General features: G+C 47.0%; 1 protein-coding gene across 4 annotated transcripts in view; it reads right to left on the reverse strand.

Annotated features, from left to right (window-relative positions):
• Nucleotides 1-16,502, reverse strand: part of TIAM2 (TIAM Rac1 associated GEF 2) — a 230,507-nt gene that overhangs the window by 15,390 nt on the left and 198,615 nt on the right. For all 4 annotated transcript variants that reach the window (XM_036871919.1, XM_036871916.1, XM_036871918.1 and 1 more), the window contains one exon: nucleotides 1,482-1,661. In XM_036871919.1, coding sequence (XP_036727814.1) covers nucleotides 1,482-1,661 — 180 coding nt within the window. The remainder of the gene's footprint in view (nucleotides 1-1,481; nucleotides 1,662-16,502) is intronic.

The following is a 16,502-nucleotide window of genomic DNA, read 5'->3' on the forward strand; positions in this document are numbered from 1 at the left end:
AGAGGCAGAGGTGGCCTGTGGTCCCTCCCTGCGCTGGTCACTGCCACCCAGGAGCAGTGACACACCGAGGGAGGCCTCGCTGAGCCGCGGAGCCAGAGCCGCAACATGGGGGCCCCAAGGAGACAAAGGGCAGGACTCTCGCAGAGAGAAGGGAGAGCCATCCTTTGTATGCACTTCGCCCAGAGCATCCATCTCAGTCCTAGACCAGCGTCACGATGCAGTGGCCCTCCCGTTCAAAGTGTCTAACAGTAAAGTATAACGACAGCAGTGACAAAAATAAAAAGGGACTTGGATTCCGCTCTCAACTATGCCCTCGACCCTGCAGGTGAGGACACCACGGCCATCATCAAGCTGCCACAGCGCACACAGCTGCTGGGCAAGGTCACTGTCGGAAGCCCCTGGATGTTCACTTCATCTCCCCACATTCGATGCAGGAAAAGACACAGTGGGAAATGAAATGAAACTGCCGTCTCTGCAGTTTTCCTTTCTCCCCTACGGGACCAAAAGAAGAGGCTATGGGTAATTCTCCTGGGCTGCCTGTGAATGAGGCTTTTGGCAAAGTTCAGATAAAATGACAGTGATGTTAATGAAAGGGGAAGCTCAGATAAGTCTCGTGGAGAAAGGAGGTGAGGTGTGTGTGTGTGTGTGCGTGTGTGCGTGTGTGTGTGTGTGTGTGTGTGTGCACGCGCGCGCGCCAAGGCCTAATTCACGGACACAGTGTGTTAGAGCTAGAACAAGAACACCCCTGTCTCAGACCCCAGACGAGGGGCTTGGAAGGAGCCGCCCAAGGCCACTGCAGCAGGTGAAGGCAAGGCCAGGCCTGGATTCTCAGCTCCCACGCTGCTGCCAGCAATTGGCCCATGAAATGAGTTTAAAACCATTCCAAACCGTCAGCAAGTACTTAAAGCAAAAGAACTCTGTCTTCCCAGGCACCTGCATTTTTTGTAAAATGTTTCTCCGACTACTAACTGAAGCCTCTGAGATGAATAAATGAACTCCCCGGGCAGCGAAAGGTTCGGCCGCTGCTCCGTGTGATGGCTGGGGACGCCTGCGAGATGCCCGGCACCTCCACCGCGGGGCTCTGTCCCGCGCGGTGGCCGCCTGCGCTCCGGAGCCCGTACCAGCAGCTGCTTGCAGACAAGCTGTTCCCTGGCTCCTCATCACCCAAAGTGATCTCCGTTCTCCCTTTCCCTAAACCGGTACAGGCCCCTTCTCACAGATTGCAAATGACAAACCAGAACATCTGTTTCCATAGTGAAAGCTACCTTGGTAACAAAACGACCGGGGAATCTCATTTTTGCAAGCCCTCTCAGCTCTTCCGTCCTCTCGCCCTTGCCTTCAGCAACTCGCCACTTCAAGGAGCAGGCATCTCCCTCGTGAGTGGCAGGGTCCCCGGCAGATACCTCGAGACCCCTGCCAACATACATACAACTAGCTGTCACACGAGGGGAGCAGGAAATTGTGACAGCATCTTCTGTTACCTTCACATAGGACTTCTCTGTGTCCATGAGCTCCTGGATGACTTTTCGGAGGCGATCTGCATCTGAGAGGTGGCGAGCCAGCGGCCTCGGAGGCGGGTCCTGACTCTCCCTTGGTCCTTCCATGCCGTTGGTCTGGGTGTCGTTATAACTCCTACAGAGCGCGGCGATCTGCTCAGCACTCTGGGAGGGAACAAGAGGCACAGGACATTCTCCATCATTATCAACAGCCCACCAAAGACACAGGGGCTCTCTCTTCGCCCAGCGCCCTCTCAGGAGTCTCACAGGGCACTTATCTAAGGCATCCGGCTTCATTCATCTCAAACCACGCTGGCTACCATTCAAGGTTCTGGTCGTGAAGATATGAACTTACACTTGTTCAGAACTTACCCATGATGCTTTTTCGCTTTCATAGTAGCTGTTTGACAGATGCTTCTTTAGTGCTGAGACTAGAGAATAAGGCACAGAGCTAACCCTCTGCAATACAGTTGAGGTTGCTCTAAAATCAAGGTCATGGCTCTGTGAGAGCACAATGAGAGACAGACTCATTTGGGCCACTCTGTCCCCTCAATGGCTGGCCTAACAGAGTTCAGTTCCCCCACTAAACGGCCCTGAGAGACTCAGGGACGGGGCAGCAGTTTTAGGATGGCCTGACCACAAGGGGCTTAGATCTGCCCCCCAGTCCAGCCCTGGAGCTCTGCAGCCTCGGGCCAAGTAGCAGCATTAGGAGTGAGAGTTTGAGCTGCTGCATCAGCCAGGAATGGTGGTAGAGGGCAGGATGTGTAGGAAGGATAAGGTCCCCACGCTGAAGGGGTGCAGAGCCCAGTGGAGGGCACAGATGGGGAGCAGATGACACGGGAAGCCTGGTGAGGCTCCGTGGGAACCCTCACGGAGGAGGGAGACCTGAGCAGCCTCTTAGCAGGAAGCAGACGTGTCAGACCCAGGACGTGGGGGAAGGGAGGGTCCTCATTGCAGGTAGTGGGAATAGAATCACACAGGCTGAAGAACGAGAAGGAGCGGGAATGTCTGCGGGGATGAACAGCCTCCTGTGCAAGTTCCTGCTCAGATTTAAGCGCAGCATGAAAAGCCCTCTCCGGGAGAACCCATCTGTACACTCCTGCCTCAGCCTGGTGGTTTAAGGTCTCAAATGTGTCTCCTCCTATATGCCTCTTCCTGCCTGGAGCATTGTCAGATTACATTCAAAGTATCTTTTTTATTTCTCTTTCTTCCCATTCCTCCCACACACAAGTTCCAGCCCATCAGTCTGTAAGCCAGTCAAGGGCAGGGTCCTGCCTTTCTTTGTCATCGCCCCCAAGTGCTCAGTGTTGAGTCCACCTCTGTTGCACTGACGTTATTATTGAATAACAGAGCAGCTTAGTCCCAACACGAATGACCGATATCCATCCATCTTTGGCAACTTTCTGACCCTCAACTAAAACTCTCCTTTCTTCAGCTAGATGTCTCCATGCCTGATCTCCATCACGCTGTCTCGGGTAGAAAGCTGCACCAGTCAGAAGCACCTCTTCATTCTCATTGAATTCATTTTCTTTGCCTGGATAGTTCAGAACACTAACAAGTCACACAGCACATTGGTCAACCTCAGTGGCCAATTTGTTACAAAAGCTGTCACCTGACACACTGAAGTGCCTCACAGTAAAAGTAGGACACCTGCCCTCCCTTCTTCTCTCCTTCCCTGTTCTACACCCCACCCGCCTTTCCGCAACACAGTGTCTTCATATGATGGAAACAGACAACATTGACACTTAGCAGTGATCTTCTGGCTAGACTTTCAATTCAACCTGGTGGGAACCAATTGAGGACCTGCTCTGTCTCCAAAGAAATAGAAACCAGCCCCTGCACAAGGAGATAAGACTTGCCAAGAAACACCAAAGCGCAGCCTACGGCAGACTGGAAACCAACACGAGCTTGTGTGGAACAAACGAGAAACGTGACACACGTTAGACGAAGGGGAGCGTCATGTTGGAACAGGCTGTCTGGAAGGCTTCAGTGAAGAGCGGATTGTAACTGGTCCTGGAAGGAGCGTGTACCAAGGCAGAAGCACGGAACGAGCCAAAGGCGGTGGCTGGAGGGGGATGGTGGCGGTGGAGGGATAAGCCCAGTAACATAAAGAGCCCAACTCAAGGCGCGGGGTGAGAGCGGGGCCCCCGCAGATGTCTACAATGAGAACTCCCAGACTGCTGGCCTGTTTCATATAATTGCTTCTCCTGTATTTTGACATTAATCTTGGTGCAAAAGTTAAATCAACCATGTAACAGATACTAAACCTCCAACTAGACACACAGAGACATCTGAAGTAATTTACTTCTAAAACAGTTAAAGCATGTGTAAGCACTAATGATCCTCCTTAAGTACACATATTATCCCCTTGTTTTTATCCTTAACTGTAACACTAGCATATTGCTGGTAATGCCTATCAGAAGATGTTCATTCAGAGTAAACTTTCAAAGAACAAGAAAACAGACGTGGGGCTTCCCTGGTGGCAGAGTGGTTAAGAATCTGCCTGCCAATGCAGGGGACACGGGTTCGAGCCCTGGACCAGGAAGATCCCACGTGCCGCGGAGCAACTAAGCCCGTGAGCCACAACTACTGAGCCTGTGCTCTAGAGCCCATGCTCTGCAACAAGAGAAGCCACTGCAGTGAGAAGCCCGCAATGAAGAGTAGCCCCCGCTCGCCGCAACTAGAGAAAGCCTGCGCGCAGCAACAAAGACCCAATGCAGCCAAAAATAAATAAATTTAATAAATTTTAAAAAAAAAGAAAACAGACATGGATCTTAAAGCACCACTTAGAATGCAACTTGACCTATCAAAATGTCTCATAACATGTTTGAAACAACCAAATCTCATGATTCATTATTGAAAAAACTCCAAACTGTTCGGTCATGCCCTAGAAGCCTAACGACACAGCAAAAGCCAAACAGAGCAGTGCAGCCAAAAGGTGGCTTTCCTTCTCTTCTAGGACATGAGCCTCACGATGAAGCACGAGGGAATATAACCAAACCACCCCCAATCCTCTCCTCCTCCTCCTTCTCCGCACTAGACTTCAACCCAGGTCACACGTTTGCTCTTTGGGAGGAGCTATTAAAAAACACCCATGGCAAAAAAAAAAAAAAAAAAAAAAACACCCATGGCTGGACCAACTGAATCAGAATCTTTGGGGCCCCAGGTATGCTGCTGTGTGACTCACATGAGAACTACTGGTCTACCCATCAGTAGAGCGAGCATTCTGCTTGCAGTTTCTGGGAGGATCATGTTGTCCCCAGGGTCTGCACCACAGGATGGCCACGTAAAAGTTATGTGGACTGAGCTCACAAGAGGAAATAGACAGAATCACACCTGTGCGCCTGGCGTTCTGGGTTTGGCTCCACTAACAGTCAAACAGCCCAAGATAATAATACTGAGAGTCTCAAACTTACTTATGTGAAATCTCTATACCGGTATTTGCACCACAAGCTCAGACAATGCAATTTTGCAATCCTGAAAAATAACAGTTTCCAGGGCTGTAGAATCCAAATTAATAGCTCACATATACTGTATAAAATAAGATCTGACAAAATGCACCATAAGTGAAATGGCAGCTGGTGAGATTGCAGCTTTGCTTTGCTGGGATGTCAAAAATCACACCTAACAATGCAGTGTTAAAATAACGAGATTTTAAAAATAAAGTATCTTGCCATTTTAGAAAATCAGAATTCATGTTGAGAACGCTTCTGGTAAGATTAAGTTGGAAAAGTAAATGTTAGCTGAGAGTTTCATGGCAAATGTACTTTCAAAGGTACCATAATGAAGTGCTCAAGTGCTACAAAGTCACCTTAGCTGCTGTCTAGGGAAGGTTGTGAGGATTACCTGGCATCAAACAAGGCAGAGCCACTAAAAGGAGAAGAGTAATTGTAACTATGTTTTTAGATTGTATCTGAAAGAGTCACTTGGTTGGTTACATTTCATTTCCTCCGTTCTTAGCGATGGTTATAAAATTGAACTGCTTAAGGTAGAATTCTGGGTGTATCTGATAAGCAATTTCTAGGAAGAGAGACTATTTTGGTTGGGATATTTTCACACGTACGCGTGGTGATGGAGGTGAAAAGCACAGACAAGATTGAGGGGAACCGAGTTCTAGCCCTGGCTCTGCCCCCAGTCCTCCACGCGTGCTGGGCAAGACTCATTTCTGAACCTTCAATTTCCTTATTGATGAGAAAGAGGAAGCATTACCTAGCCCATCAAGTAACCCCTCAAATTGCCATTTGGACCACGGAGAAGGGAACTTGGATTTGTTGAGCACTTGCTGTATACAAGACAAACCCAGGGGGCGGTGTTCTCCTAGAACTATCAGGCATTCGGTCCTTACGATGCGACCGGCTGAGACTACAGGTGCCGAGCGCGAAGGCAGCACCTGACGGCACTGGATCCTCCTACTCTCTAGCTGTCTGCACGGTGCCGACCACTCCCTGGTACCTGGCAGAGCACGGGCAAAACAGGCTTGCTGCTCCGGCTGCCTCTGCCCACAGTGCCGTCAGGGCTCTCCCGGCCCCAGGAGAATCCAGACACACCCCAGGCGTGCCCGGGATGCAGCCACTGGCCTCCGGAGGCCATCTCTGCTCAGGGAAGCAAATGCAGCTCCCCGCATGTGCACACAACTGTGACTTCTGTTAGGCTGATCCCCGCTCCCCTCCATCCCCAGGGATGCTGCTTTTAAAGCAAGAGACAGATGTTCACAAATCAGGGCTGGGCATGCATGCGGATTCAGCAGCCAGACAGTGGGTGCCTGGGCAGAACAAAAAACACACTGGAACTTGAAACTCAGACTGGTATTTCCCAGTTCGTAGTGATCAATGCTGAGAACCTTGGGTTCATCGGGGGCCTTGCCTTTTATAAGAGAGCATCAAACAGATCTTTTCTTCATGAATTCATTTTTAAAATTTAATGAAAACAGATTTCCCTAAAACTATGCTATATGAAAAAGTAGTGATATTGACCCACAAAAATTTTTTTCAGGCTTTTAAGTTTTCACTAAGGCCGATCCCTGCTTGAAAGTGATTTGATCTCATTTATAGATGAGGAACATCTCACTCAGGACCTCTGAGTTAAGTCGCCCTTCCGTGTTCTCACCAAAACCAAACAAACAAAAAGTAACTATGTGCAGTGATGGGTGTGTTGATAAACGACCGTGATGATCATCACAACGTACACGTATATCAAACCAAGTTGTACACCTTAAATAGATATAATTTTTAATTGTCAACTATACCTTGATGAAGTTGGCAGGGAAAGACATCTAAAACAGAGTTATCTTTGTTTCTGTGTCTTAAACGTGTGAATACAGACACCTGCTTCCCTGTATTAGGGCTGCAATGTGTCTCTTTTTCAGGAGCCCCATTTCTTGGGGGTGGCAATGAAACTGCTCAGGATGACCAAGCACCCTGCCCCAGATTCTCTCTGGAGGAAGGAGGGGGCTGAGCCTTTTTCTCAAACAAGCTTGGAATCCCGTAGGTGACCCTTTTAACCTTGATTTGGCTCAATACCTTTCATCCGCAGTATCAAAGCTCCTCCTGGCCTGGATTAGTTAAGATCTGCTCCCCTGAGCATAACTATTCTGATGTTTGCTTTGCTCTCCTTTGAAGGCATTGCTACCTGAGGCTTTTCAATTTCCCTGTGGGTTTTGAAACCCAAGTTGGGATAAGTACATCACATTATCCAGAACTATTCCCGGACGACGACTGAGGTTTCGTAGCTACTCCGTGAAATATCAGTGCCCATCAGGAGTCCTGCACCTCGTCAGCAGCTGAGCTCTGCCCCATCTTTCCGGGCTCAGTTTGCAATCCTGTCCTCACTTAGGGGCCTCGGGTACTGCAAACTCTTCTGTCAAAGGCATCTGTTGTCTGACTTGGACTCCAAAAACACTTTCAGCTGAAGAAAAAAGGTTTAAAAGTGCTGCATAATTTGGGGGTAACAGTTTGCAGGGAAATGCTGAAAGGTAAATGACAGCATTTGCAGTGTGCTCGACTTTTGAATCCCTGGTTTAGAGGAAAAGGAGGTTAACTTAGAGGGCAAGTCAGTAATGGACTCAGCCAAGACACGGACCTAGAAGGGAGGGTACCCCATACTGCTTGGTTAACTGGTCATACACGGTATGTGACCCCAGCTGCCACCCATGTCCTCCTCTCCCTCCCTCACACAGACCAGCTCTCCGCTGGGCCACCGATGGGGATGGAAGCCCAGGCTGGGTCACGTCTGCAGAGGCTCATCCTACCAGGATACCAATCAGAGGAACCAGATTCTACTATTTCTACCATCCCTAGAAAGAATGCCGGAAAAAAAAATGAAAAGCTGTAGGCCCTGGGCAAACAGTCAGTTGTCCTCAGGGACAGTCTAGGCCCGGAGAGGTGTGATTGCATAGTGTGTGCTCGGCTGTGCTCATACAGAGCCCCCAGTCCGCTGTCCGGAGCATGAGAAGTCACATCAGTAAGTCACCGCAGAGTGCGGCTGTGGAGTCAGCCGTCCCATCCTAGCAAATTAAGTCAGAGACGCTCCCTTTGGTGAAAAAAAAAAAAAAAATCTAAAAATTGTACAAAGGACTTTTTCTCCATTGACTCTGTAATCCATTAAAGTCTCTAACTTACAGAAAGATCTGACATTATCCCCAAATGTTCCCGGCAGAGGGAATCCAGAAGGATCACCAAGGGTTAATGGCTTCCCCGGAAAGGCTCATGGGCAGAGAGACAGACGATGGGCTGGATTCCAGGTAAGCTGGATCGCCCACGTACAGGTCCCGCCACAGACACACCGTGCTGCCCCACCTCTGCCGGGTCAGGATTCCTGGCCTACACTCTGCTCCGCGCTCAGAGGCGGCTGGCAGGGCCCGCGGGCTAGGTGAAGAGGGTCTGGTCTATCCTAGGGGGTCGCAGCAGAGGGGGGAGGGAAGAGGCGGGGAAGAGGGTCATATTCACCACCTCGGCAGGGTGAAGGGGAGGTTACAAACAGACCCAAGATGATTATTTTTATATTTGGGGACATTCACTTCATAGTGATACAATCCTTGGATTAAAAACTCTAGAGAAATGGCCCGAGATTTTCTTACACTTATCAAAATGGCACAAGAAAAATGAGAAAATGCTCATAATCTTTTCTAGACCAGACAGTTCTACTTCCAAAGGCAGAATGGAAATTTAAAAATGTAAATGTATCAGATGAGAGTTCTTATTTTATGTTGAAAGGCAAAGATTAACCTAAATTATGGTACAAAAATGCAATGAAATCTATGCAGCAATTACCAATGATGGGAGAAATCGGCATCTGTTGACCAAAAAAGGACATGATTTATTGGAAAGGGAAGAAGGTAGGTCTGAATTTTGGAAAGTAACTTTTATGTATATCTACTGCATATAAACATACGTGCATAGATTTTTCTAACGGAATAATATATATCATAAATGCGGTGGTTAACACTGCATTTCAAGTTATTTTCATTTTAATCTTTGGCTTATCTATAACTTCTCATTTTTTATAGTGGTTTAATTTTTAAAAGAAATTTCTTAATGGAATCCTTTCCTGACGCTTTACAAAAATGATTTAAGGCAGAGGCAGCCTATTTCTAGGAGGACACAGTGATGGACGAGACTGACACAGTCCTTGGGCTCACAGCTCCCAGAGTTCGGCTGGGAAGACAAGCTGGCAGCGAGTCAGTCAAGGTCGATCGGTGCCCAAAGCAGCGCGGGGTCCTGGGAACAGAACAGAGTGACTTTCTGTGGTCGGAGCACGGTCAGGGAAAGCAAGGTGGAAGCTAGGATGGCCTCAAGGGAAACAAAGTTACCTACCCTAAGTTCTGTTGTTTTTACAAGTGTAGAAGGAGAAATTTCCTCTGAGTTCCCTGAAGGAAGGGCCAGAAAAATCAAATTCCATTTATTTACTAACTTTTCGTTGAGCACCTCCTCCATGCCAGGTTCTGTTCTAGGTGCTGGAGATGAAGCTTGAATACAAAAGAGGAAAACTCTGACCTTCACGCAAGAGTATCAGGTGGAGCGAGAGGAAGGGCAGAGAGAGGCAACAAGGACATGGACGGATGACAAAAAGTGGAACCCACAGTATCTGGACAGAGGCACAGGGCTCTGGGGAAAACCGAAACGAGAGGAGGCTACGGAGGGCCGGTGGGACGGGCTGCAGCTTCACCAGGTGGGCAGAGAAGGAGATGAACTTCACCTTTGGAGAGCGGCCGTCCAGAGAGCGCGCAGCGTTTGAGAAGCAGAGGGCATCTGTGGGTACCAGGCAGGAAGCGCCCGTCCTCAGGAGACACACCCCCGGGAAGGCGGGTCCGAGCTGTGTGCCCGGAGGTGGGGAAGCACCACGTGTGTGGTTCCAGTGGCTCCCAGGCCAGAGTCACCGCCTCGGGGAGGGAGCCACCGACCCGGAGCCCGTGCGGAACAGGCGTGCTGTCTGCCTCCGCTCAGTTTCCTTATTTAACTGGAGTTTGGTCTGAATTCAGGGATGAATAAGACACGCTCTCTCAGCCAAGGATGTTTCAAGGGCTAGGGCAGCATTTCTACACGAGCAGGCGCTTCTTTCACATAAAATACCGGGTGTTTCAATATCACTCTTAACGTAATTCACAAAAATCGGCTCATCCTATCTAACAGATCCTGTGCCAGGTACTGCGTTCTCTCTTTTCACCCAGAAAGAAAGGTATGGCTTACTTCTGACGTAGAGTCAAACCTGCGCGTCAAGGAAGATGCGTGTGGGCCAGAATTTTTCCTTGACTTCTGAGTGCAAAAACGGTATAAAAGAGACTCTTGTGACCCCACTCTGAAACAAGCAGGTGAGCTAAGGGCGGACCATCAGAGCAGGAGTCAGCAAACTATAGCTTTCAGGCCAAACCCAGCCTGCCTGCTGTCATTGCGGATAAAGTTTTATTAGAACTCGGCCACGCTCGCCCATCTGCCCACGGTCCGTGGCTGCTTCCACATTGACACGCAGAGGTAAGTGGTTGCCAGAGCCTAAAACATTTACTACCTGGCCCGTCGCAGGAAAAGTCTGCCAGTCCCTGATAAAGAGCTGAGCCCAACCTAAAAAGATTTCTCTTTTGAAATTCAGTCTGAATTAAAACTTGAAATAACCTATAAAACTTTTTTCTAAATTTTTCAGTGAGTAAAGTGCATATTTAAAAAATGACTTCTACATGTCAATTGTCTACAGACTCCGGATGACATCTTAATTCCCATAAGATATAAACCATTTTATGTAATATGCTTTCAACTGTGTCAAAAACCAAACAAAACTACACCTGTGTGCTCACCTGCCTCAGATCCAGGGCTCAGAGAAATGACTCAAATTCTCTTTAACAGTTTTTGCTTTCTTTTGTGTGGCTTTTTGATGGATGGGAGAATTCAGTTTACTTTTCCTGTGACTTGGGGCATTAAGGTCTATTGTGGTTATACCATTTAACATTTATTCTAAATATGTTTATCTAGGTCAAGAAGTCTCTAAACCAGTATCTTTCAACTCACGGTTTGGAAAACATATACTTGCCTATCTATGACTTCTCTATCTTATCCTCACTCACTTTCCCATCCATAGGTATTTATCTCAGGTCTTAGCTCCCTCTTACTTCTCTTCCTTTGGTTTTCTCTCACAGCCTACTTTTGTTCTGATAATCACATAAATTAGTTTAACCTTGTGTATTTACAGTAACTCTCCCTTCAGTGGTTTATGTTTTCATTGAACCCTATTATTCTAGTTGGTTTTGTTTACTGCCGATTTTTCCAAACACAACATTTCTATTCAAGAGTTGTGCCTCTAAAAAAAAAAAAAAAGAGTTGTGCCTCTAACTTTATTCTTGGCGACTGATAACATATTATTGAGCAGTTTTCGCAGCAAAGGTCTTTACGTGCTACATATTCTGAGAATTTACTGAGCTGAGAATTTTTTCTATCTTCGTCACTGTATTTGAAGAGAAAATGTGTCAATAACAACACCAATTGTAATTAAATTCTGGAGAGACTAGAGCTTTGAAAAATCTTTGTTAGCCTCCAATTTCCTGGGCAGGTAGAGTCTCTACTATAACCAGAAGACGGAGGACGACACAGCTGAATCCTGGAAGGGGGCCCCACACACTGAGGTTCAACAGCTCAGGCTGTGTATGACTCTGCCTACAACAGCTCTGCCCACCTACCTAAGCCCGGACTGTCCCCCAGCTGAGTCCTCTCTCTTTGCCCTGGTACCTTGAGAAGTATATTTTCTTTCTAGTTGTAATCTACAAGGGTTCCTGGTTGCTTTACCTAGAAAACCAAAAAGCAGGGCAACACCTGCTTCCCAGCTGCAGACCAAGCCCTCAGCCCTGGGAGCAGTTCTAAGATTCTCAGAAAACTACAATTCAGTTGCCCCTATCCCAGTTCTCTGATGATACTCCTTGGGCACCTTAGATCAGCTTCCAGACTGTCGTAGCGTTACAGCTCAGCTAGCTCTAAATAGTTGGCCTGGTCTACCTTCTTGTGGAACATAAGCCTGGGGCCTCCACACCCTCAAAGACTCCCCTGACCCGTAGGGAATTGGGGATGGTGGGGGCTTCACGGCAGCACAGACTAATACCGTCATCTTGTTATCTGCCCTTCGTTGCTCTTAACGCACGTAACCCTACCAGTGTCCCAAGTAGTCTTCTTATTAAATATCATTATTGTTGCCATATAATAATTTTATCTTAGGAAATATTTTTGTAGGAATCCACAAGATAGACACTACTAGGACACGTTTACTGTTGTTAAAAGGTGCCCTTTTTTTCCTGCAATGTTTCTCCCAATACCAAAGAAAGAGAGCAGGAAAAACAGCAAATAAAGCAGAAGCAAGCAAGTGTACAAAAGTTTATTTACAAATCAAGTGTTTTCTATTTTTAAACCCTTTGGGGATGGGATTTTTTAGGGGGGAGGTCTACATAAATCCTACAAGGAGTGAGCTCCCATGGAAAACCCAACATTAAAAGGTACGTTCAGATCAGGAAATTTATAAATTTATGGAGAAATGTTCTCTAGGCATTACTGACAAAAATTATAATTCAATATTACTAGACCCTCTGCGCTATGCAGATATACCCAGGGTGGGACTCTCAGCTACCAATGCACTGGAGATCCAGGAAGAAGACACCCAACCAGCTGTGGGAGAGAAGAGCAATTCTGTTCAGATATAAGTGGTCTTCTCCAGTATCGCTGTACTTTCGTGTACCCCCAACATACAGTTTTAAATGTTTTTTTTAAAAGACCAGTATCTACTAGTTATACTGTATTATTTTAATGTTAAGGTTATTATATAGTGACATATTTTAAAACACGAATTTTATCTATTGAAAAACAAGTTGGAGGTGAAAATATTCACATATGGCCTGCACCTAGTACAAAACTACACTCCAAATTATCAAACTAATCACTAGTCAGATGCAAATATCAGATATTAGTACTTGGTAGGCTGGGACTTGAGAACTTTTCTGCAACAGATTTCAAATTTGTTGATAATAACAACTCCGCAAATCTCATTATAGCTCTATGAAATAGATTCTTTAAAGGCCAAAACAAAACAAACAAAAACAAAACAACACATGCACATTGCTTAACCACGTTTGTAAATTAAGCTAAAGAATCAAAAAGTTGTGTCCGGATTTCTAACATCATACCCGCAATTGAACAAATAGAGTTGCTCTGCCTTTAAGTCAAGTACATGTCTCTGGTACTTAAATGCACCGTTGTTCGTCTGGTCTCTCCCTTTCCTCTATAATCAGCACCACGTTCTCCTTACTGGTCAGATGGGTGGAGTGGAAAGAATGGACTTTAGCATCGAGCAGAGCTGGCTGTGAACGCCGCCCCACCACTGACTGGACCAGCAGTTAGCTCTTCCCATCTCAGTTCTCTGACACTAAAAGGGGCTCGTGATATCTACTCAACAGGGCTGCTGTGGAGAAAATGGGGTTTTAATGAGATGCTGTATATAAAATTCACAGTGCACGCTAAGGGCTGAGTATCACATGCTAAGGGCAGCTTGCAAAGCCCTTTCACTTCCATGGAACTGTCATGGCAATATAATCCCATTCTTTTTTAGTGAGTAAGGATATAAGGGCCTCAGAAGGTGAGATGATTTTCCTAAAGTCCACTAACCAGTGAGAGTGAGCGAGGCTCCGGCACCCAGGGCCACCTCCTGCCTGGTCCAGCAAGTTAAGCGATAAATCTCTACTCTTCAAACTAGTACAGCAGGGGATGAAATCCTTCTAGTGAACCCTCTTATTTTTCTTATGTATCTCACCCTCCTAATGCGAACGGCAAATGTGCGGTTTGGAATAGCCTTGGCCGTGGGGATGATCAGAGCCAACCGAAGGGGACAGCAATGCTCAACCCCTGGGGAAGGAGGCACAAAACAGGCGGCACGCTTGCCTCTACCCCGTAACCACTCTCCAGAAGAAGCCAAGCCGTGGCTGCCCCCACTGGGACAGGTAGACGGGCACACGCTCTGATTTGGGGGAACGCAGGGAGCCATTTCCCCGCCTGAATTTGGTGCAAATTACAAATTCTTAAAGAACTTCCCTGGGCATTTCGACTTTACCATTTACAATCTCTTGCTGCCTCTTAGAAGCAGAGCTGTCATGGATGCCCAGCAAACCGAGGTGGCCACCTAGACGGACCGGCACATGGGGCCCCCGCTGCAGCTTCAGGAAGACGGCAGCCCACCCTCCTCCCCATGCCCTCTCGAGGCTGGTACCTTCGTGACAGCTTAACAGTTACACTGACTTCCAATGAGTGCTGCTGCACGAGGTTTCGTGGACCAGGACGCCCCACAGTCACTTATGAAGACTGTCACGGCGTTAGGGACAAAGGGTCCAGGCGCTATGATTTGTCTGAAACACACCACACCCACTTCGTGCATAAAAAGGCCTGGATTTTCAGTTCTAATATTCAGCTGAAAATAACGTTTGGAATTTGGTTTCCAAAAAAATTGCAGCTTTGGGGAGAAAAAAATCATAACAATATAAAAAAAAATCAAATTATTTGTTAAAATCCCGACAGCCTTACTTGGGTGTGGGTATTGCCAAGCACTATCTATCTGCCTTGAGTGCGCACAGGTACAACCTGTGTGGCCCCTGACTTGTGGTTTTAGTTAAATTTTTTTTGCTGGATTTCAGCAATGTGACAGTCCAGTCTGTTACATTACTCTGGACTGCTTCTTACTGATGGGGGTCTCAAAATAATCACCTCATACGGAACAATGCCCACATCATACACATTTATCTGAGACTTTACCACCAACCCATCTCTAAAATTTAACATTAACTAAATAACAGAAAGGAAGTAAAAACATTTAAACTAGGACAAAAACCGTGTTCAATAAATGGTTTGGCAATTCTGATCAAGCTTCTAGAAAACAACAAACCAATAAATACAAAGTAACCACAGCCATGCTTCCCCGGGATGAGGAGAACAGGTGATGACCTAGGGAAGGGGCGCACAGACAGACATACCCTCAAGTAAAACTGAATTACATCAGAGACAATGTGGCCGTGACACAATGTAAATTTAAAACTTTTTTGCATAACGGAATCACTTCGCTGTACACCTGAAACTAACACAGCATTGTAAGTCAACTATCCCTCAATAAAAAAACAAACAAAAACACCTCAGACATAGAAAATTGTTTTTAAATCTCACCTGAGGTTACTGATTGGATAATCAGCCTTTCCATGTTGGAAACTCATCTATAAAAGCACAACATTCAAGATCTCGCGAGGCTACTGAGGGGAGAGCAGTGCATGCCCGGCCCCATCCTGACGCCTGGAACCCCCAGGCCATGGGGCCGGGCCAGGCTTCTCATCTGACTATCCTTTACCTTGTGACTGTATGAACCGAGAAGGGAATGGATTCTAGAAAATTCCAAAGCCAGCTCAAAGCAGCTTGAGAGGTGGAAGACGGCAGGACTCCTCAAGCTATGTGACACCTGTGGCTTCTAAGCAGTTAGAACGAAACCCCCAGCCTGTGCCAGTGCCAGGCCGGGACTTCCTAAGCAGTTGCACATGGAAGAGCTTCCTCACCTGACATCTGTTTTCTGAAAACACAAGAGAACTTAGGTGGCAGCCAAGGATCTGAGAGCGTGAGGGAAGGTGAGCCACGGGGACGAGGGGGGCACTGGAGGCTGAACCAACAAAATAAGGGAGAAGGAGGTGGCGACGAGCGAAAGAATGAAGAGAAGAGAATTGGGGGGCACCTGTAAAACACACCTCCCATTTTCTCCGGTCTCCCATGTTAGTGACAAATACATTTTTCTTGGCCGTTTAAAAACATTTTTTATTTTGAACAATATGAGACTTACAGAAGAGCTGTAAAGGACAGAGAGTTCCCGTATTATCTTTCCATCAGTTTCCCCTAATGTTAACATCTTATAGGTCAAATACAGTTTTTGTTGCCCTGTTCTTCATGCTATTGTCAAGAACAGCAGGAGATTGATTAACAAAACTAATAATCCCTTCTTTACTCTCAGCAGTTGGAAGCCGGGATCTGGGTGAAAACACTAACGCCTGCTTGTGTGAAGGGCTCCCAGGCAGAGTCCCCCGGCTCCCCACCTCCCCTCCGCCAGCCACCCAGCCCCAAGGAGGGTGGCATGGAAATCTACTCAAAGAGGAGAGCACGGGGGAAATTGCCAAATGACCTGGAACAATTTCTCAGAATTTTTTTTTTCTTTTTAAAAGTGAAAGCGGCTACCGCATGGGGCTGGGACATTATCAAAAGGTGAGAATCTGCTATGAGTAATGAAAGGCACAAAAAAGCGCTCAGACTCAAATACACCTTCGCTGACCCAGCACAATCAGAGGGTTCATTCGACTACCATCTGTACGTACACAGAACATTTAAAGGACTATCTCAGAGCTCTCAACAACGGCTCACAGCTGACAGCACCTTTGTGAAGGAGATTTTAGTGAAGGAATGAACAAGCAGTGTGATGCTACCCCCATTCCTGGCAGATATTACAGATAAGACGGATACAGACTCCTGG

Source organism: Balaenoptera musculus, chromosome 12 (assembly GCF_009873245.2).
Source record: "Balaenoptera musculus isolate JJ_BM4_2016_0621 chromosome 12, mBalMus1.pri.v3, whole genome shotgun sequence".
In the NCBI taxonomy this organism is placed as follows: Eukaryota; Metazoa; Chordata; class Mammalia; order Artiodactyla; family Balaenopteridae; genus Balaenoptera; species Balaenoptera musculus.